This window comes from Trypanosoma rangeli (genome assembly GCF_003719475.1).
Source record: "Trypanosoma rangeli strain AM80 chromosome Unknown Tra_15.4_contig_00107, whole genome shotgun sequence".
Lineage (NCBI taxonomy): Eukaryota > Euglenozoa > Kinetoplastea > Trypanosomatida > Trypanosomatidae > Trypanosoma > Trypanosoma rangeli.
The window spans coordinates 5381-25506 of NW_021705852.1; the positions used below are offsets into that span (position 1 = coordinate 5381).

The 20126-nt window shown below is 58.6% G+C and overlaps 10 protein-coding genes across 10 annotated transcripts, besides 6 other annotated features; all 10 read right to left on the reverse strand.

Moving 5' to 3' along the window:
* Positions 1 to 45: 45 nt before the first annotated feature.
* TraAM80_03908 (40S ribosomal protein S24e) lies at positions 46 to 459 on the reverse strand (the record flags this gene model as incomplete). Its single annotated transcript, XM_029380858.1, has 1 exon — positions 46 to 459. One exon carries the CDS (start codon positions 457 to 459, stop codon positions 46 to 48), a length of 414 nt encoding a protein of 137 aa, XP_029239263.1.
* Positions 460 to 726: 267 nt separating this feature from the next.
* TraAM80_03909 (uncharacterized protein) lies at positions 727 to 6072 on the reverse strand (the record flags this gene model as incomplete). Its single annotated transcript, XM_029380859.1, has 1 exon — positions 727 to 6072. The coding sequence occupies one exon, from the start codon at positions 6070 to 6072 to the stop codon at positions 727 to 729; it is 5346 nt and encodes a 1781-aa protein (XP_029239264.1).
* Positions 6073 to 7044: 972 nt separating this feature from the next.
* Positions 7045 to 9003, reverse strand: TraAM80_03910 (putative ATP-binding cassette protein; the record flags this gene model as incomplete). Its single annotated transcript, XM_029380860.1, has 1 exon — positions 7045 to 9003. The coding sequence occupies one exon, from the start codon at positions 9001 to 9003 to the stop codon at positions 7045 to 7047; it is 1959 nt and encodes a 652-aa protein (XP_029239265.1).
* Positions 9004 to 9151: 148 nt separating this feature from the next.
* Positions 9152 to 9177: a microsatellite.
* Positions 9178 to 9355: 178 nt separating this feature from the next.
* Positions 9356 to 11488, reverse strand: TraAM80_03911 (uncharacterized protein; the record flags this gene model as incomplete). Its single annotated transcript, XM_029380861.1, has 1 exon — positions 9356 to 11488. One exon carries the CDS (start codon positions 11486 to 11488, stop codon positions 9356 to 9358), a length of 2133 nt encoding a protein of 710 aa, XP_029239266.1.
* Positions 11489 to 11652: 164 nt separating this feature from the next.
* Positions 11653 to 11681: a sequence feature (A-rich).
* A 19-nt stretch (positions 11682 to 11700) lies between these two features.
* TraAM80_03912 (uncharacterized protein) lies at positions 11701 to 13494 on the reverse strand (the record flags this gene model as incomplete). The annotated part of the gene is made up of 1 exon (XM_029380862.1): positions 11701 to 13494. One exon carries the CDS (start codon positions 13492 to 13494, stop codon positions 11701 to 11703), a length of 1794 nt encoding a protein of 597 aa, XP_029239267.1.
* Positions 13495 to 13642: 148 nt separating this feature from the next.
* Positions 13643 to 13692: a sequence feature (A-rich).
* A 71-nt stretch (positions 13693 to 13763) lies between these two features.
* On the reverse strand, positions 13764 to 14195 carry TraAM80_03913 (uncharacterized protein; the record flags this gene model as incomplete). Its single annotated transcript, XM_029380863.1, has 1 exon — positions 13764 to 14195. One exon carries the CDS (start codon positions 14193 to 14195, stop codon positions 13764 to 13766), a length of 432 nt encoding a protein of 143 aa, XP_029239268.1.
* Positions 14196 to 14442: 247 nt separating this feature from the next.
* Positions 14443 to 15465, reverse strand: TraAM80_03914 (uncharacterized protein; the record flags this gene model as incomplete). The annotated part of the gene is made up of 1 exon (XM_029380864.1): positions 14443 to 15465. One exon carries the CDS (start codon positions 15463 to 15465, stop codon positions 14443 to 14445), a length of 1023 nt encoding a protein of 340 aa, XP_029239269.1.
* Positions 15466 to 15707: 242 nt separating this feature from the next.
* Positions 15708 to 16040, reverse strand: TraAM80_03915 (PHD finger-like domain-containing protein 5A; the record flags this gene model as incomplete). The annotated part of the gene is made up of 1 exon (XM_029380865.1): positions 15708 to 16040. The coding sequence occupies one exon, from the start codon at positions 16038 to 16040 to the stop codon at positions 15708 to 15710; it is 333 nt and encodes a 110-aa protein (XP_029239270.1).
* A 296-nt stretch (positions 16041 to 16336) lies between these two features.
* Positions 16337 to 16356: a microsatellite.
* A 97-nt stretch (positions 16357 to 16453) lies between these two features.
* TraAM80_03916 (uncharacterized protein) lies at positions 16454 to 18022 on the reverse strand (the record flags this gene model as incomplete). Its single annotated transcript, XM_029380866.1, has 1 exon — positions 16454 to 18022. One exon carries the CDS (start codon positions 18020 to 18022, stop codon positions 16454 to 16456), a length of 1569 nt encoding a protein of 522 aa, XP_029239271.1.
* Positions 18023 to 18065: 43 nt separating this feature from the next.
* Positions 18066 to 18137: a sequence feature (A-rich).
* Positions 18138 to 18244: 107 nt separating this feature from the next.
* Positions 18245 to 18269: a microsatellite.
* Positions 18270 to 18779: 510 nt separating this feature from the next.
* TraAM80_03917 (uncharacterized protein) lies at positions 18780 to 20036 on the reverse strand (the record flags this gene model as incomplete). Its single annotated transcript, XM_029380867.1, has 1 exon — positions 18780 to 20036. The coding sequence occupies one exon, from the start codon at positions 20034 to 20036 to the stop codon at positions 18780 to 18782; it is 1257 nt and encodes a 418-aa protein (XP_029239272.1).
* Positions 20037 to 20126: the final 90 nt, after the last annotated feature.

Consider the following 20126-nt stretch of genomic DNA (forward strand, 5'->3'; position numbering starts at 1 on the left):
GGGATTCAACACAATCGGCCCCGCTCAAGAGGGCCTGGCGCCGCTCTACTTCTTCTTGGTCTGCATTTTGCCCTTCGCCTTGCCGCGAATCTTCTTGTTACGGTTGCGACGCTCCTTCACAGACTTGCGAGCCGGCAGCTTCTTCTTGCCCATGCCAAGGCGGGCCTTGCGGTAGTTGGGCTCAATGCGCTTCAGAGCGGCGAGGTCGTCGTAGATGAGGCCAAAGCCGGTCGTCTTGCCCCCACCAAACTTCGTCTTGAAACCAAAGACAGAGATCTGGTTCTCGTCAGCGACCTTGTAGAGCGATGCGAGACGGCTACGGATGAGCTTGGCGGGGACGGTGCCGCACCAGCCGGGGTGGTTCACCTCCACGATGAACTGCTTGCGGTTGAGCAGCTTGTTCACCTTGAACTGCGAGGTGCGGACCGTCACCTCCGCCTTCTTCTTCTGAAAGACCATGCTGTTTTCCCTGAACTGAAGGGCACAAGCCGCCAGAGCACAAAAAAAAAAGGGGGGGCAGGAGAAACGAGTTTACGCGTCAAGTCCCGTACATATGAGAGGAAACCAGTCAAAAGCCCTGCAGCGACAAGTAAAGAGGAAAAAAAAAAAAATGTTGCCCTGTGCATCACCCTCTGTCTGTGTGTGCGTGTGTGAGAGATTGCAGAGCAATTGGTTTTGGTATTTACATCTCGAATCGTACCTAAACCGGATACCACAACGGCAAGCTTAGCTGCTATCCACCCTTCCGAGAGCCTCTCTACAGAGGAGATGCAGCTTCTCCGTCACGGCATCAACCGCCTGAAGCGTGACATCGGCAAGCACCTCCTCCAGAATGTTCCTCACGACGCCATTGCTCGCTGTCGTCTCCCTCAGCGGCATTGCAGGGGCTGTGGGGAGTGAACCGCCCGCTTGCTTCCCCACCTTCGTGTCAGCGGAGCGGAAGCGCGGGGGAAGGGCGACATCGGTGGTTGACTCACACGGATTGGTGAAGAAGGCCGAAGCACCACCAGTGCGGAGAACAGATCCGACCTCCGCACACACCATCTCGCTGTAGTAGGGAATACGCTCCCTGACAGGCTCCGTGAAGCTGGCACGAACCAGCGGCCGTGCAATGATGGCGCGCAGCAGCCCATCCAGCACCCGCAACGCCACGGCGGCCTCGTCAGAAGAGTACGCGCCAATTTTATCCACGCGTTCTTTGCGAAACTGAGAAAGAACGGTGGAATCCACGTAGTGCTGGCAAAGTGTGGGGAAGTGCAACTGCTGCAAGGCACGTCTCCCATAAAGTCGCTCGTATTCCTCCATTGAGATGATCCGTGCCTGGACTAAGACTTCAAGTGAGTGCTCCAGCACAGGCCCATCCTCAAGACCTAGCGGTCTACGCGACGCAGTGCCCCGAGGGGTCATCATCGTCGGTGTCGAAGAAGCAGGGAAGGAGTTTGTCGTGTAAGTCTCAGCAGCAGCGGCAGCAGCAGCAGCAGCAGCAGCGATCATACGCATACTTTGATACTCGGGTGGAGGGACTGTTGCTGACATGCGTTTTCCACCATACCCCAGTAGCCGTGGCTTAGTGCAGGTCGAGCGCTCAAAGGCCTTACCGCGTGGTGTTTTGGCATCGAGTAGCGGGTCGTCATAAGCGTCTTCCTCCCCCACTTCGCTGTCTGCGAGTTTGTCCTCCATCGCGGCAGTTGCCACTCCCCGTGGTTTTTTCCCGGGAGCGGTGATGAGTGTTTCATTGCGAACGTGACAAAAGATGGATGTCTCCAAAACTTGGCTCAGACTGCCGCAGTGCAAGGTTAGGAGGCAGCGTACGCGTCCCCCCGGGCCGAGCACCCCGCCAGAGGGCGTCACCGTGACGGTAGAGCTCCCCGGTTCCAGGTATGTGCCCCACAGAAATGAGTATGTGTGGCGGGGGTGCCTGTTTTCAAGGTAGCAAAAGCGGCGATGCAGCGAAAAACATGGAGCGGCCCCAATACGCATCACGTCCATTGACAGGGCGAGGGGGCACTTCTCAACGGGAAGCCGAAGCGCAGGCGCAACAGGGATGGGCAGGAAGGCGTCGTTTATCATTCCGCGTGTCGTCTCCAGTGGGTCCTTTTTGGGGTGGTAGCCGAGACCCACAAACTCCATTTCGTAGCCCTCGCCGTCCACCGTGCGCAGCGCGACATCTATGCGGTATCTTCGCGCCTCTAGTGGGCGGAAGTACCAATGGAGCTGCGCCGAGCCTCCAGCAGGGATCATGCCGGTTGGGTTCAGGCACTGAAACACCGGAAATCCGCAATTCATCTGCGTCACCCGTTGCGTCAAATCCTCCTGCACAATGTACGTTACTGGCTTGGAGCCTACGTTTTCAATCGTCGTGGTTTGCAGTGGGGGCTCCAATTCGCCCAGGGCCACTGGGTGAAGCGTGTACGCAGACAGTCGATGAAAGGCCAGTACGCCGGTGTCAGGGGCGACTGTGCGGCCTTCCAACACCAAGAGTGCCTTCTTGCCGTCTTCAAGGCGGAGCAGCACCGGAAGAGAGTGTCCGCCCACAACCGCGTGGTGGTAAGTGATGGTGATCACCTGCTGCGCCCCCACCGCAATGGTACCCGTCCGAGGCGAGATTTCCAAGAGACGGTTGCAGAGGATTTGTTGCACATCCTCCATCTCCTCATCGTCGAGGAACCATGTCTCGTTGCCTCCCTCGTGTTCGAGTGGGTCCCAAAAGCGAAAGGAGGCGGGGAAATTTCCCGCGTTTTCAAAACAGAGCAGAATCTCCTTGCTGGCATCGTGGACGCTGCCCACACCCATGTCCATAAAGATCGGCTCAAGCCCGCGAATGTACTGCAAAAAGGCGAAGGAGTCGTTCTCCAGGTCGTTCGCCTGCACAGGTGCCGCAAGAACCGCATTGACGTCGTTGATGGCCAGCTGACACCACAACTGCGACCTGTGCTGTTCCAAGGAACGAACGTCGGTGATCTGGACGGCCGGTCGCGTGCCTCTTAGCTGGACCACACAGTGTGGGTGCTGTCGCACCTCTTCCAGACCTTTGGGTTGCGGTATCGTACTCAGCGGAACCCCGCTTCCGCCCACTAACGTATATAAGATGTACTCCGAGTACCCTGTCTGGGGTCGCAGCGTCACAAGTACGACGGTGTGGGAGCGTGCCGCCAGTGTTCCACTCTTGTTATGACTCAACTGTACGGAAGGTTCTATGTGTTCCTGGCACCGCGTCGCCTCCGTCACCGCGAGCCAGCGCACCTCGTAGCACACCTCACAGAGGCTGCTGTTGTAGATGGTCCACACAAAGGTCTTCTTCTGCAGAGCGGGGCCTTCATGCTCCATACTTACCGGCTCCACCTCCACGACGGCGTAGTGACCCTCAGCCGTGCACGGGCATGAGATGAGATGCTTCTGATCCTCCTCCAACACATCGCCGTCACCGCGCAGGAAGGTTGTACTCCCAGTGTCACCATTAGAAATGCAAAAATTGATGCAACCTTCGTATATGGTCGCCTCATCCGGAGTGAAGAGAAGCGTCAATTCCATCTGCTGCCCAGCCTCAAGTACGCCAAAGGTGGGGTTTATTTTCAGCACACAAGCAAGCTCCCGTGAAGGTTGAACCTCAAAGGTAACTGAGATGCAGGTTGGATTGGATATGCGTAGTTGCCGCCGTGTCTCCCCTGTGACACACGTGGGGCGCAAGACAATCATAGAGCTATCCTCGATGACCAGCTCCGGCGAGAAGCTCTCACCACAGAACGCGACCTCAATCGTGTCCCGCGGACTGTCGTTGAGGGTGATAGTTGCCCCGCCGCGAACCCGTGCGGCTAAGGTCGGCAAGAACGTCAGCAGGACAGGGAGGCGCTGGTGTGGCGCCATTATTCCATGCGTCGGATCACTGAGAACAAGTTTCAGGTTGGGCACAGCCTCCTTCACTTTGCCCTTTGGCTCCAACGAATCGATGTGGATACCGACTGTAAACATAACCGCCACCTCGCCTCGGTTTTCCAGGTCGAGAAGGGCGTGTACAACGCTGCCCGAGCGACACGCAGGAAACGTGATGGACTGACTGGCGTGTACCACCGGTGCGAAGGTCCCTGCGTAAGAGGCATTGATCGCCAACTCCCGCTGGCATCTCAGAGTGAAGAAGTGAGGTGGGGTAAAAGCCCCGTCCTCCACGAGGCGAAAGGAACGCATTTGCCTGAAATTCACGTAACACTCAAGAAACTGATCCGCAACGAGTACGTAAGCAGAAAGATTCATCGTCACGGTGAAGGCGCGGGAGGACTGGGGAGGGATGTCCTCCTGCAACGGCAGGACCGAAAAGGCGCAGCCGCTTGGCGGCACACACCAGTACGCCGTTGCCGGTGCATTGGTTCTATTGTACACCAAGACCTGTTGCGACCCATCGCCATCGTGTGCAAACACCAGAGTGTCTGTATCAAGGCAAAAAGGCGCACCCGCGGAAAAAGATGTCAGTAAGTACGAGAGGTTTAACCGCCCTTTGCGTCGCCGCGTGACGCCCTTGAGTGACCCCGGTTGAGTGGAGGGTGATGATGACGGTCGCTGCCCCAACCCCGCGGACGGCGGGGTGCTGATGAGATCTCCGTGGGCGAGGTCCTCGTAGGAGCGGCCTGTGCGCAGCGCCTCCGTGATGGCGGCAATATCCTTCGGCTGGGCCCCCGCAAGGCCGTACTCATGCCGCAGGAAGAAGGCCTCTACATCCCGCGGCTTCATCGGCATGGGGCGTATGGACCCGTCGTAGGCACTACCAAAGACGTCGACGTACAAGAGGCTCTCTGAGTGCTGGACGAGAATGAGCAGCCGGCGCAGGTAATTGATAGGGTGCGTGGGGTTAAATACCACTTTCACCCGCACCGAGCCCTTCGCCGGCAGCTGTCCCGAGACCGGCTCCACCGCAAACACCACGCCCGGGGCGGAGGGCATGAAGCAAAACTCCTGGGCCACCTCCGATGCATTTTTGATTAAAAAGGAACGTTGATGGGCACCGCCACGATCTCCGGCGCCTGCGGGCGTCGCACACGCCTCCTTCCCGAGCTGCACGTCCCCAAAGTCGATGATGTTCGTCGAGGTGCGCACGGCGGGGGCGAGAGCGACGCCCCGCAACTGCACCAAAACAGCGTTCCCTGTGAGCGTCGCCAGGCGGTAGGCGTTCACGCTCGTCATACCCGACACGACGGGGGCAAAGACAACTTTGAACTTTTGAGTCGTGCCCCGCCGGATGACGCCGCTGCTTGGCGTGATCGTGAAGGGGCAAGAGACGGCGTTGTCAGCCGCCTCCAACGCGAAGGCGGCGTCCACCATGGCAGGGTTCTCAAGGCTAAATTCTTTGCCTTGAGACGTGGCGGTCAGCAGACGGCCAAAGTCGAGCAGCAGCGTGTTGCCATCGCACGCCGGGCGCGGCTCAGCGAGCCGGATGAAGGGGTACTTGCCCACCCCCGACAGCTTAATGGTCGCCAAAACCTCGTTGTTGTCGGTCATCTTGCAGACTGCCTGCGCCACCAACGCGCAGGCCTCCACCGGAGCAAACAAGAGCGAGAGCGTCACCGACTCCCCCTCGTCGAGCACGCCGTGGTCGGGTGTAATCGCAAACGGCGCCATGACGCACCACTCAAACCCGACAGCGACGGTGCCGGAGTTCTTCATCGTCACGGTGTGTGCTGCCGTGTCACCCACCGCCACGAAGGCAAAGTCGTGCTGCGACGGCACCAGCAGCCGCGCGTACGGCGTCTGGCACTCCAGGCGCACCGTGAAGCTGCCTCGCCCCACCACCGTCACCTTCACCACATCCTGCAGCTCAACCAGCTCCGTTGGGCAGAAGCGCACTTCAAGGTCGAAGCTCATGCCACTGCTGAGAGTCACCGGCTCCGGAAACTCCAGCAGAAACACGTTCCGCCGCAGCGGCTGCTCGTATTTGATCGTTTGCGGCCAGGATTCAGCATTCATAATCCGTATCTTTTTCACGTACTCGTTGTTGGGCTCCCAGTGCCGCCACAAGATACGGCTGACGCAGTCAATCCCAAGCTTCCGGCGTCGCTGTTCCCGGGTTTCTTTGAAAGACGACATCCGACAGGAATGACTCTCACAGGTACCTTGTTTTGTTTTAACTTCTCCTTATTTTACTCCCCACGCCGCTTCTTCAGCGCTACAATTGAGACACAGAAAAGAGGAAAACAACAACAAATACACACATGTGGGTGTGCGGGTGGTTTCCACACGTTACCGCTGATGGCGTCACAAGAGAAAAGGGCAGATGCTGCCGGACAGACACACCCGGTATTGCACTGAGACGCACATCTGAGGCCAGGACGCCCGCTTCTTCTACAAGGAAGGGAAGGCCGTCAAAGCAAAGAAGATGGGCAGTTCGCCTCAAAGAGTGGTTCCCCAGCAACCTCCCACGCAGGAAGAGATGCATCACACGCACACACGCCGCGATACTCAGGCATGTTTTTTTTCGTTTTTTTTTTGGTTGGTTTGCGAATAAGCAAGGTGATTACCGGCAGTGCCTTACAACCGTCGGAAACGTCTCCACCGCGTTAAGGGCGTCAGTAGTTGTTGTAGTGGCAACGGCAGTTGTAGTAGTGAGGAGACGGCACGAAGCAGCCTAAACACGAATAGCAAACACGCACACACCCACATACACCAAAAAAAAAGAGAAAAACATCCTACCTTCACTGCCCGCTTCAACACGATCTTGTTCACACCCACACACCATGGCGTCGAGAGAGCCGCGGCAGCAGGGAAGCTGAACACAACGTGAGATACGAAGGCAAGAGACCCCCGCCATCAGACGATAAAGACGAGCCGCCAAACAAACTAATGATAACAGCGTCAAAAAAAAAGGGGGGGGAGGGGAGGAGGAAATGACGGGCTCCTGTGGGCCTCCGCAAGCGGAGAAAAGGAACTCACGCCCCGCCTCGGTGAATGCTGCTATTCTGTTCTCTTTGCTGCGTCTTTTCCCCTCCTTTACATATATAACTTTTTTTCAGTTTTGTTTTGTCTTTTCTTTTTGTTTTCCATCGGCTTCCCGCCTTACCGCTAGGCGACGTTGCGTGTCCGCAGCAGCACCAGGGCGGCGTAGGCCAACACCAGATAAACTACCACGCTTCCTGCAGAAGCCGCGACCGTCCACCAAAAATCCGCCACGTGAAATCCCTGTAACTCGGCGTACGTCGTTCCGTCCCGCACGCAGTACGTCTCATTCGCGGCGCAGGTAAACATCAGGCCGTCAAACTCGTTAATCACCAGCGCCTCAAGGCTGTAGCGGACAAATGAGACGTACTTGATCCAGCGCCAGATGATAGGGAGGTTGTCGACGCTCATCAGCACACCGCCGGAGGGGAGTAGGTACAGCACAAACACGAGCGGCGCCACGATGTTCGCCACCTGCATATCCCGTGAGAGATTCGACACAAAAAGGCAGAGGGCGTAGCTGTTCAGCATGGTGAGGGTACAGACAAGGTAGAACAGGAAAAATTTGTCAGCACGGGGCTGTAGCCCAACCATGAAGTAAACAATCGCGTCAAACATAAAGTTCGCCAGCACGCTGATGGGCACATCCTGCAAAATCTTCCCAATGAAGTACGCCACGGCGCGGTACATCCCATTGCTGTGCTCCCGGATAAAAATGGCCCGCTCCGCCATGAGCAGGCCGAGGCCGCCCAGGCTAGAGAAGGTGGTGTTCATCACAACGAAGAACAGCATCCCCATGCGGTTTCGCACCGACGACTGATCAAGCCCCAGACGAAAGTAGACGGAGCCAATCAACAGCGCAAAGAAGGTTGCGGCCACGATGGTCGCAAAGGTGCTAATGGGGTCACGCAATTTGTTGATCACCGCCCGCAGGGCCACCACGCGGATCTGCGTCCACACGCCGCGGAAGTACGGCGAGAGCTCGGCGGGTGGCAAGCGCTGTGTCTCTGCGTCTCTGAAGGCGTCATTGACGGCGTCGATCTCCTGTTCCACCCCCGTCAACAACTTGTCTCGAAAGGCCATCGCGACGTCGGGGCCGTCGTACGCGCAGACGACGTGGTACCGCTGCACCCACTCACCACCGTCCAGCAAGTCCACCTCCGGCGGCACTGCGACGGTGTCGAGTAGGAAGTCCGCCGGGTTGTCTGGCAGCGACGGCATGATACCAAGGCTGGCAAGAAATGGTATGGCACCTAGCGCGCGGCCAAAGTACGCCTCCTCGCCGCGGTCGTTCAGCAGCAGGATTTGGTCGAAGAGCCGAAACGCGCTGCTGCGCGGCTGGTGGATGGAGAAGATGATAGCGACGCCCGCAAGCGCCAGGTCCTTGAGGGTTGTCAGCAGGTGCAGCGCGGTGAAGGCGTCCAGGCCCGTGGTAGGCTCGTCAAGTAAAATCAAGTCCGGGGACGCCACCAATTCCATCGCGATGGCGCACCGCTTCCGCTCACCTCCGCTAATCCCCCGCACCACCTCCGAGCCAACATGTACGTCCTGCACGCTGTCGATGCCAAGAACACGCATGATGCGCTCGGTGCGGGCATGCAGCTCCGCCTTGGTGAGGGAGGGTGGCGTGCGCAGCTGCGCTGCAAAGAAGATGCTCTCCCGCACTGTCAGATAACTCCGCAGCAGGTCCTCCTGCTGCACGTACCCGCTGATGCGGCGAAAAGAGCCAGGATTGATGGGGCTGCCATTGACCAAAACTTTTCCCCCCACCGTCCCCTTCCCCTGACGCTGGGCGAGGATGTCGAGCAGGGTTGACTTGCCAGCGCCAGAGGGCCCCAAAATGGCAAGTAACTCGCCGCTGCGCACGTGGCCAGAAATGCCGCGCAGAATCTCCCGCTTTACCCCCTGTTTCTCGCACAACGTGCAGGTAATGTCCTTGAAGGTCAGCGTTACACCCAGTACACTCTCTATCGGCTTCTCGTTCGCGTCCGCAGAGGCGATGGTCTGCAGCGACAAAGACGCGGCGCTATGACGTAGGAGCGGCTGCGCAGGCTCATTTTTGTCCAGCAGTTCCCGAGTGATCATATCCTGCGCAGCACGGCCACGAAGGGGCAAAAATAAATAACAACGCGGGGGCAAGAGAGAAGGGAAAAACAATAACAAAAACAAAAACTAAAAACTACGCGGCAGGACAGAGGCATATTCCTATTTTGATGGGCAGCGGGAGGGACTGCAAACACACGCACACGCACACACACATGCAGCGAGGAACGCGGAGCAAATAAGCGGCGTTGTCACCGACACAAACACATGTCCCACCCCCCATCTGAAGGAATTTGAAAAGCAAATCATAACGGCAAGCGAAGCAGAAAAGAAAGGGAAACACACAAACGCGCCCACACAAAAGGCAGGTACGCAGGTAAACAAATGGTATCTGTCACACATCAGCGACAACGGCGTAGGCGTTCAACCTCTGAATGATCAACGCGGCATCCAGCAGGTGCTGGAGCACATCGGAAAACGACTGCCCCGTCCCCGCCTCCCCGCCAAGCTGCTGAAAGAAGTCCCTGGCGCTCGCCTCAGGCACCGCTTCGACTCCACGCTCACGCTGCTCGCGCGCCATCATCCGCAATAGCGCCACGCACACAGCCTTCTTCCCGAGCTTACGTCGTGAGCCACCTCTCGGGGCGGGGAACTCGGCACCGTGGAGAGGCACCTGCCTTGTCGTCCGCCCCCCCGCAGTGGCCCCGGCGGCCGTATCCACGGCCCAGAGGTGGTGCTTGTAGCACCGCCACACCTCCTCCGCAAGCTGCTCGCTCCAGCCACCAGGGGTCTCCTCCCTGCTGCGGCAGCCACACCGCTCGAGCAGCAGCCGCGCCAGGTTCAGCTCCCACAGCACCGCCAACAACGACGGTAGCGATACGGTGGCGCCGTTGACACCACTCGCCACCGTCGCCGAGAGGGCGATGTTACATCCATGCCAGTCCTCACGCAGGCATTGCATGTAAAAATTTGCAAAGGCCTCAGCGGGAATGCTTCGCTCCAGCGTGGACGCTGCTGGCGCCCCCTCCACAACAGCCCGCAAGACATCCTCGCAAAGTGGACCAGCATGAGACACGCCGGAGCCCAGTTGCCGTGGGCTTGGCTCCACAAACGATGTGGAGCGGGACGGAGTCCTCGACGACGCCTGCGAGCCGGCGACGGAGGCAGCAATCACCCCTTCGCCTATGGAGGCGGCATGACGGAGGGAGAGTTGGGCCGTCGTGCGAGCTACCAGAGCAAACTGCGGGATGAGAGCCGCAGCTGCCGGCAGGTCGTCGTTCGCGGCGGCTGTCACCTGCACCTGCGTAGGTATCACGTGACTCCGAATAGCTGTCGCCGACACGCCACCGCCAGCGATGATGGGACACAGCCCCGTGATTAACCCCTCCACCAGATGCGCACAGCCGCGGCTGGACACTTCATCAATGACAAGAGCGTCAAACGTTAAGGCGGCACCACCCAAAAGCAGCTGCTGCCGCACATGCGGGTACGTCGCCGTGATGGCATGCGACATGGCCACAGACCGCTGATGTCCATGAACAACGTGGGCCCCCACCAGTGTGGCATGCGAACCAAGCAGCCGCAAAAACACACGCAGCAGGGCGGACTTGCCGGAGCGTGAGGCGCCCAAAAGCAACAGGTGCAGCGGTCGCCGCGTGCGGCATCGCACGGCCCGGTACATGGTGTGCACCACCACAAGCAAGAGCAGTGACTTGCACATCGTCTGCCCCGCCACCTCTGGTGCGAATGCCTCAACGAGTTGCTCAAAGGAGTACTGGGCAGGCACGGAAAAACACGCGGCGGGGCCATCGCCCTGGATGGTGTGTGACCCCCACACCAAGGACCCTGCGCCGCCGTCCGTGGCAGTGAGTTCAGCCACATTGTGAATAACAAAGGCCAGCTCCTGGTCCTCCGTGCGGGTCGGGTACAACAAAGTGCACAACACGGCCCCCACACGCAGTCGCAGCCCCACACCACCGTATGCCCACGCAGAAAGGTGCCTTCCAGAAGCAAGTTGTACGACGACATGCGTGCGGGTGCAATACTGCGGTCTCAGCGAGGAGGTGGTGCCAAGGGTGGCTTCTAACCCGCTTAAAGTCACCCTCCAACCTAGCTGAATGACGTCGGTGGTGCTCGGTACAAGTCGAAGAGCGGCAATGCGTACAACGAGGCGCTGCAGTCCATTCTCCGCCTCTGCCCTGCTATCATCTATTGGCAGGCGTGCAAGAGGCGTATACGTCCGTGCGTCAAGGAGAAAGGAGATGTCATCGTAGCTGCCGCCACACAAGCTGTTGGCCAAGCAACGCAGACAGTACAACGCCACCGGTTCATCTTGCAGCCTCCACACACACTGCTCCCACAGGGCGTGCAAGGAAACCGGAGGAGGCGGGGCATTCTGCATGAAGTCCAGCAGGTCGGCGTACTGCACCTCTCCCTGACCGCCACAAGCCGGGTTACTAATGTGAAGACGCGCCATGGCGTGCCGCATCCACTGGCCAGCCGCCTCGTCGTTTGCCACGGATGTCATTGTGCGCCGCGTCTGATGCAGAGGCGCGACAAAGAGGCAGAAACCAAAGACGGTTGCAATTCAAAAGCCCGGCCTATGTCAAGGCAGGGGGGGTGGGGGTATTGTAGCCGATACAGCAACGAGACCCCTCGGCGCAGGTGGTCACAGAGAGACACGAGGCAGAGACAAAACAACACAAAGAAAACAAGATAAATAAACCCAACGCATTGGCGTCAGCGCCTCGATAAAGCCTGCTCCACCTCCACGCGAGCCTCCTCCCACCCAAACCACAAGGTGTCAAGCACGTCTTGAAGGTCATCGACATCTACCAGCACACCGGCAAAAAGCCGGATGGCCTCTATCTTGCTGTCGTTAAAAAACAGCTGTCCTGTTATCTTTGCCAGCTGCAGTGTTGTTAGTCCCACAACGGCGCTACAGGCGTCCACAGTCTCCACATTTTCCTCCTTTTTGGTCTCCACCGTGGAGTCGCCGGCAATGGCGTCCGCAAAAGAGGATTGGGTACCGTCCCCCACCTCACCTGTAAGAAGCAGCTGCTTGAACATGTGCATTATATCGCGGTCGTCCTGCAGCAGTGTCATACGATCCAGCAGCTGCTGCAGTTGGTCGTCGCGGAGACGGTGCAGGCGCTGCGCGTTGCTGGTGATGCACTCACGCATCCGTAGATGCTTCTTCTGCAGGGAGCACTTGTCATACGCAACCTTGACCGACTCCGGGAGCATCGCCCGGTGCTCCACTACGACTCTCGCAGCCGCATCCCCGCTCATCGAGTCAATTTGCGTGGCAAAGTCAAGAAACTCAAAGAGGATCTGATTGATGTATACCGTAAAACTGTTCCGCTCTCCTCGCACCGTCGACAGTGAAAGTTCAAAGTTCGTCAACAGGCCCCGTGGCTCCCAGGCGTCCACGTTCGCCACGACGCTTTGCAGGAACTGATTAAGACCCTTCCTTCGCGCCTCCCCCGTCTCCACAGTGAGCTTACGCCACGCAGGCACTCTGCCGTGGGTAAGCACTGGGACAGCGCTTGCCCCGTACATTTGCACAAGGTTGTCGTGCAGCTCGTGAAACTGCCTATAGCGCTTCGTGACAACCCAGTGGTAGCCGAAGATAGATACATGAAGAAAGTACTCAATGTGATCCCGCTCAAGAATGCTAAAGTCCTTCACGGTGACCGTTATCTTAGACGTGATGGTGGAGGCCTCAGCGGCCAAGACCAACTCCCTGGAGTCGTCGCGATGGACATTCCTCATGGACGAATGCGTCATCCCCTCCAGCGTCCCCGCAGAACTAGCGGGCAAAGTCAGCGGCTCCGACGTTGTTAACGTCGACTCGTGTGATACGGCGTCCCCACCAGCTACTGGACGGGGTGTGGAGAGAGCCCTCGTTCCGCCAGCAAGCAGCGGTAGCGAAGAGGCAAGAGTGGCAAACATCCCAACCTCACCTTTTCTTCCCCCTCCAGTTGCCGTTGTTGTTGTTGGTGGTGGTGGTGATGGTGATGGTGGTGGTGAGGTTGCCAGCACGGCCTCTGGAAGAGCTTTCAAGTGGGTGCTCGATGCGTGGGCAGCAGTCGTCGCGCCAAGCGGCGGCGGCGTCGGGCATTGCGATACAATTTTTGCGGTGTGCTCCGGCACCTCTAGAAAGATGCATAGAAACTTGTTGAGATGCACGGGCTCCGTCCCGCCGTCGGGGTCCGGCAGCTGCAGGTTGTAGAGTGGGGGGGACCAAAACGTCGCGGCCACAAGGGCCTCGTTAAGGTACGCTCCCAGCTTGGGAAGCCGCGCCGCCGCCGTCGCGGCAGTGTTGCGCGCCCACGGCCGCACCGGCCTGGTCAGGTGTGGCAGGTTGACAGCGCCGTAGTGCTTCTCAAGCACAACTTGCAGCTCCGCGAAGTCGTCGTAGGACCTACTCACCACCCACGCCGTGTCACGGCCAAAGCGGACCCGAAAATTGTAGCACACCGTGCCCTCGTGCAGGAGGTAGTCAGTGGCGGACACCTCCAGCTGCGCCATGCCGCACACACGCCCGTCCGCCCGCCCCACAGAGCAAAACACAAGCCGAGGGAGATAAACCCTTGAGGGCGGAGGCTTAAAAAAACACACAAAAAAGAGGCAAAAACCGGATGCATGGTGAAGATCCAACCTCGTCGCACACATACGGAAGGAAAAGAAAAAGGAAAAGGAAAAGGAGGAGGAGAAAGAGAAAGAGAAGCAAATCAGCGGAATCCAAGGGAACAAAGAAGGAGAGATCCGCCGTGGCAGCATGCGCGTCGACCCGAAATTTACGCCGTAGAGCTGTCCCAATCTCTTCGGTACCCCTCGAGCGCGTCGCGGTACACCTGCGTGTACACCACACCGTACATTTCCCCGGCGATTTCCCCAATAGCCTGGCGGTACGCGTCATTGTGCAGTCCCTGCACTCGCTGGGCGTAGTCCCGCGACGCGATATCCAAATCCGCGTCGGGTGGTGAAGTGCCAAATGTCTCCATTACGTTCCGTCTAGTTGGTGTTGTTGTTGTAGTCACTCGCTCTTCTAGTTCCTTCGGTTCGTCCGGGTGTTTCTGGGCGCACACATGCAACAAAAAGGGAGGAAGCGGAGCCTGACGGCAGAAGGAGAAACAAAAACAAGCCAAAGAAAAAAAAAATGAGGAGGTGAGCTCATTCCCTCGCGGACGGTGGTAGCAGGAGATGCGAGGAGTTACGCCACGCAGCATCGCCTGGCGCCGGGGAGCTGCAACGCCAACCCCGCAGCACTGAAGGGGAAAGTTGGGAGTAGAAGGCACAAAAAAAAAAAAACGGAAGAGCACCATCACCACTGCGGCTGCACCCTCCGCGAGCGTGAAACGAGCAACACCCTCCCCCCACCCCACCCCACACACACACACTTCCTCACTCTCGCACGCACGCCTCCTCCTCCTAACTTCCGTCTCCCACCACTCCCAGCGCCCACCGCGGGTGCACTCACTTTCCTACAGCCGTCTGGCCGCCAAAGCGCGATGAACGGGCGTTGGCGCGGGAACCAGCGGAGTTGAAGAACGTCTTGGGTCCACTCGTCGTCCGCGGGCTGCGTAAACGCGACTTCTCGCGGAAGACGTTGATACGAACGGAGTTGTGATTCGGCAAGTTGCCGTCGTAGTTTAGCCAATTCAGCACGTGGCGAGTGCGCTGCCGCATTATGGGCTCCACCTCCGCGGGGTCAAAGTCCCACTTCACTAAATGGCTGCAGCGCTCGTCCGGCGTGTCGCCAAACCACTGGTAGTTGATGCGAACGTACTGATTTTGCAGCGGTCGCTCATTCAGCATGCGCGTCACTTCCTTTGGGTTCGCCACCGCGGCAGCGAGCCCCTCGCATGCCTTCACCACGTCGCTTAGCAGCTGGGCGACGGCGACGTCGGCAGGTGTCCCCTCGGAGGGGTGGACCGGCAGAATGCGCTGGCCGCCGTCGAGGGAGTGCACCACCACCCACGGCGTCTCGTTGTACTCCAGAAGCATCTCCGTCTCAACGTACACCTGCGAGTTGTGGAAGGTGATGGGGATGAGAAACTCCCGCGCAAACCGCTTTGCCGTCTCCACCGCCGCCTTCCCCTGCGGCGTGGCTTGCCGCTGGCTGTAGTAGACGTAGATGGACTTGGTGAAGGGGTGCACCTTCACAACCCGCTCCAACAGCAGTGCGTAGGGCCAAATGACCTCCGCCGCCTCATTGCCAAACTGCCGCTTCGGCTTTGGCAGCCCCTTGAAGGCCTCTAGCTCGTCCCACCCCTCCCGCATCTGCAGGTCCCAACGCTTGATGAAGCGGTAGAGCTCCGCCTCCTTCTCCGACGTCTGCCGCTTTCCGGGGCCACGGTGCATGCCGGTGGGCCTCCGGCTGGTGGACGTCGGCACATCCTGCAGCTGCTCTAGCCCGAGTAACTCACGTGTTACCGCGATGGCGCGGGAGGAGGCGGCGCACGCATCAACCACAACATGACACTGCCATCGACGCATGATAAACAACCTTGGCTTGCGTGTGTGTGAGGCAAAACAAAAAAGCGCAGAAGAAAAGAAGAGGAGCGGAGGTGCACACACACAGCAGAGGCACAACGGTATCCCCCGCAGAGGCATCGGCCGCACATCCCTGTCACTCTCAAAGGTGCAGGAGAAGCACACAAGACACACACGCACGCACTTGGCATAGAAAGAAAGAGTAAGTGAAGGTAAACCGGAGCTTCAACGCACCCGTGTGGCGGTCACCGCGTGCGTAATGTCGCCATGCGTTGGTGTCGGCTCTGATTTAGAACCCGCGGACAGCCGTCGCGGTCCTTCTCCAACGCGACGCAGTACTGGCAGTAGTACGCCACCTCCGTCGTCTTCCCTGCGTTGCACATGACACAGCGCTCCTCACCCTCTCTGCCAAAGCCGCAGTCGTCGCAGACGTGCACCTCCCGCATCGACGGGAGTGCTTCATCAAACTGCAGGTCGCAGATCACGCAGCGACCATCATGCTGGTCGCAGACGTAGCCAAAGGACGTCCCAGGCATCTTGCGGCACATCTGCTGCTCCTGTTTTGAGTGCCTCAACATTTGATACGGCTGCCAACTACCACAGAAACCCTAAGGCCCCGGTGCCACACGCACGTATGGCGCGTACGCACAGAAAACGACGAAGAAAATAAAAAAAGTAGAAAAGGACGCAAAAAAAAAAAAATGGCAGCCGCAGCTGCTGCAACAGGGTAGACGGCCCGCCAAAGGATGCATACACGTCAGAAGGGGTTAGGACAGCATCCTTTACTCCTCAAAGCCAGCCTATGCAGCCTCAGTAACAGCTGCATGGAACGTCATATGTGCCTCTTTGACGTAAAGAGGAAAACAATGGTTTGATATATATATATATATATATTCTCCATGAGGCGTTCTCTTCTGAATAGCATGTAAGGAAAGTGAAAATAGGCATAGAACTGTGAAGAGAGAAAGAAGAAGAAGGGCCCATGCGATGCTTATCCTTCACTCGCGTGTAACCTTTTCTCCATTTTCACCTTCTTGAACGGCGCGGTCTCCACCCCTATTTCATCCGCCTCAGCGTCAGCACCATCCACTGTGGCAGCTGTTCTGGTCATTTCTTCCACGGCTCTCCGTCTGCGCGTTGGCCTTGGACCCCTTCCCTTGCCATGCACTATAGGGTTGTCAGCGAACTCATCCGATACCGCTGCTTCTGCAGGTGGCCCCGCACGTGGCACACCCGTCGTCGCTTCAAAAGATGACAGCTCCCCCTGTCGCGGTGATGGTGTTGGTATTGGTGGTGATGTTTGACCTCCCACCATCACTGGCGCCGTCGGAGGCATCTCTGTCATCAGTGCACTGCTACTGCTACTGCTGTCACCGGCCTGCGGCCTCGTCTCCACCGTCAAAGCTGCGGGACGCAGCAGCGGTTGCAAGGAGCCCTGAAACGTTGCGGGTCGCAAGGCATACTCCAGCTCGAACGTCGTCTGTACCCCGATGTCCTGCATGTTTTGTGCCCGCTGCCTCCTGCCACGGCGACGCTCCAGTGTGAACTCAACGGATCGTAGTAACTCGTCGTGCGTGGGATCTGTGGAGTGGCGGCACGTAGGGCACTGATCGGAGCGCATCAGCCAGCGATACAGACAGCGGCTGTGGAAGACGTGTCCACAGTGCAGCCTGCGCGCCAGCTCGCACGGCTTAATGGAGTCTAGACAAATCACACAGTGCCCTGAGAGATGCACCTCCTGGAACGGCAGCAGGACGCTCCAGGAGCGGCGCAGTACCAGCACCTCGTTCAGCAAAAAGCAAAAGTGCGTTATCACAGACAGCTTCATAAACGTTGTGGCCCCGTCGGAGCAGTAAACGGTGGCCGCCAAAAACGAAGCGGCGGCCCCCATGCACCGCACCGTAAGACCTGTATTTTCCATCGGGTCAAAGCCGCCCCCGTCGCGGTCCAACGCCGTCGCTGCGTAAAAAACATGCAGGACAATGAAGATGAAAGCCTGCAGCAGCTGAATCGACAGCGTCGCCGACCAGAGCAAGAGCGTGTAGTGCACTGTCTCGTTGGCGTCGTCGCGCGGTCGCGGGCAGGTGGCAAAGTAGGACCACTGCAGCGCCGCACAGAGAAGGGCCAGGCACCCTGAGACAAACGTAAAGGCGCGAAACCGCCAGCAGCGCCGGTCCGGCCACGCAGCGGCCTGCCACTCCACCCGCGACGACCAACACATAAGGGCGAGCAGGAGCAGAAACGCGCTGCACCACGTGATAGTGGCCTTCGTCCCGGCCAAGTAGCCCAGCACGACAAGGGCGGGCACCGGCCACAGCAGGCGGGTATCCATCGCGCCGTCGAGGGAGGCGGCAGCCAACTCCCCCGCGCCGTGCAGATTGACACCCGCCGCCCACTCAAGGACGCAAAACACGCGTCGCATGACGCGTTTTACCACGTAAATCATGCACGTCCACAGCAGGGTCACGGAGAAGTCGGAGTACACCCGGAAGAAGTTCCAGTAGAGGAGAAACATCAGTCCCAGCCACAGCACGGAGCCGTCGAGGTACAGCACGGGCATAATTCCTGTCCAAGACGAAACCTGCAAAGTAGACACGCGAGGCAAAATCAAAATCAAAATCAAAAAAAAAAAAACGAACGAACGAACGAACAAAGAAATGAAAAACAAAAACAAAGGCGGAGAAGACGAGAGAACCAAAAGCGTCGCCCAAAATCACCCACCCACCAGAGAGACACACAGCTACACGCAGCGACACTCACATTAAGGGGGAGTGAGAGATCATGTGTGTATGTGTGTGCGTGTGGGTCACACATGTACACAAAGAAAAAAATACGCGGTAAGGCAACCCAGCTCCTCTTTCCCCTCCTCCAGCACATACACACACCCACACGGATGGATACCTATGATCCACGCAGTGCCAGAAAAAAACACCATCACTTCTTATGCAACTCTGCCTGCAGCGCCTGCAGAGCAGACTGTTGCTGCTCCAACATCTGACGTGTCATCTCCATCTGGGTCTGTAGCTGCTGCATTAGCTGCATCTTGTCGGCTTCGCCTGGGGCATCGTCGACAATTAGCATGTTGGGAACCCTAAGAGACGAGGCTGCCTGAGGCGCAGGTTCCCCTTCCACCGCAGAGGCTCCCTGCACAATGCCCAGCAGGGGCGGGGGCAACTGATGTGGTGTGCTGGCTGAACTCTTCCTCGACGAAGCAAAGTCCTGCGACACGCACAACGAGGAGCCCTGCCCTGGTGGTGGTTGCCACACCTCCCTACTAGATGCGCCAAGGCCCGAGCCCACAGAGGATTGGAGCGCTCCTAAAATTGGAGCCATGGGCTCCACTTGTTTCTGCGGCTTCTCCACCTGTTGCTGATGCTGCCAGCCAAAGGACTGTGGCGGCGGCAGGGAGGGATTGCCTTGCGGGGGGGCAAACATCTCTCAATAAACGCAGCAGCAGACACCTGTTGCGACGTGGACGCCGTCGGTGGTCTCCTCACCGAGACATCTGAAAAGAGATCGTCAAGCTGTGACGGCGTGGGCTGCTTCAGGGCACCACCGTGCCGTGATGGTGCCATTGGTGCCTGCGCCGTGGTGACCAACGCCGGTTCCTGCAACGCCTGTACAATGCGACGCGCTGTAGCTTGCGCTGCCTCTGACTTGATGGGGTTTTCGGCGTTGTTCACGGTCAGATGACGACGAAGGCCCTCGCTGTTCTCCCGATAATACTCCTGGGCCTCCCTCACGCCGCTGCCGCCGCCTATGACGAGTGCCTCCACCACGAGAAGGACCTTGTACCTGTTCTGCAGTGTTTGTCGGCGGCTCTGTAGCTGCTGATCGAGGGCGGCGCACACCTCTGGCACCCTCCCTGTGGCCATCGCCGCGGCCACAAAGGAGTCCAGCTCCGTCGGCGCAAACCGCTTCTTCGGACTCACTACGACCTGCTCGGCAAGCTTGTCGGGCGACAGGCCGCCGTCAAAGGTGCCGTAGACACGCTCCCGCACTGTAAGCACCGACTGCCGCTTCTCCTCCTCGCACCGCCGCCGGTACAGTCGTTGCTCTTTCTCATGCATTGCCTCAAACTCGCTCTTGTACGACTGTGGTGACGTCGTTTCCGCCTCCGCCGTCCCGCCCACATGCGGCGCCAGCAGCGACGTGAGCGCCTCGCTGTTTCCGTCCACCGCTTGGAGCAGGGCACGGGCGGTGTCCCGGTTTGCCGCCTCCAGCGTGTCCTGGCGCGCCTCCTGCATGTGTGCAAGGCGGTGCAGGCTGCCCCGCAGCTGCGCCACACGGACACGGATACCGTTGGCGCCCTCAAGAAACAACACACGAAGGATGTAGAGGGCCTTACTCACCGTCACCGACGTCTCCCGCTCCTCCAGGCTCGGCGCGAGGGCTTTCATGATCATCTCGCAGGCGTGGTCAGACTGAAAGGTCGCCTCCCGCACCTCCTCCATCTGGTAGAACGGCACTGAACGCCGGTCCACCTTCATGGCCGCGCGTACCAGGCGCACGTATGGGTCCCTGCCGTCCCGCACGTACTCCAGCACGGAGCTCAGCCTCTCGTTGAGATTCATCCGCCCCAAACGACGCCTGGTGCACGCGAAGACGCCACCCCACGTCCGTAGTGTTCCTTCCTTCCTATCCTTCTCACTTTATCCCCGTCT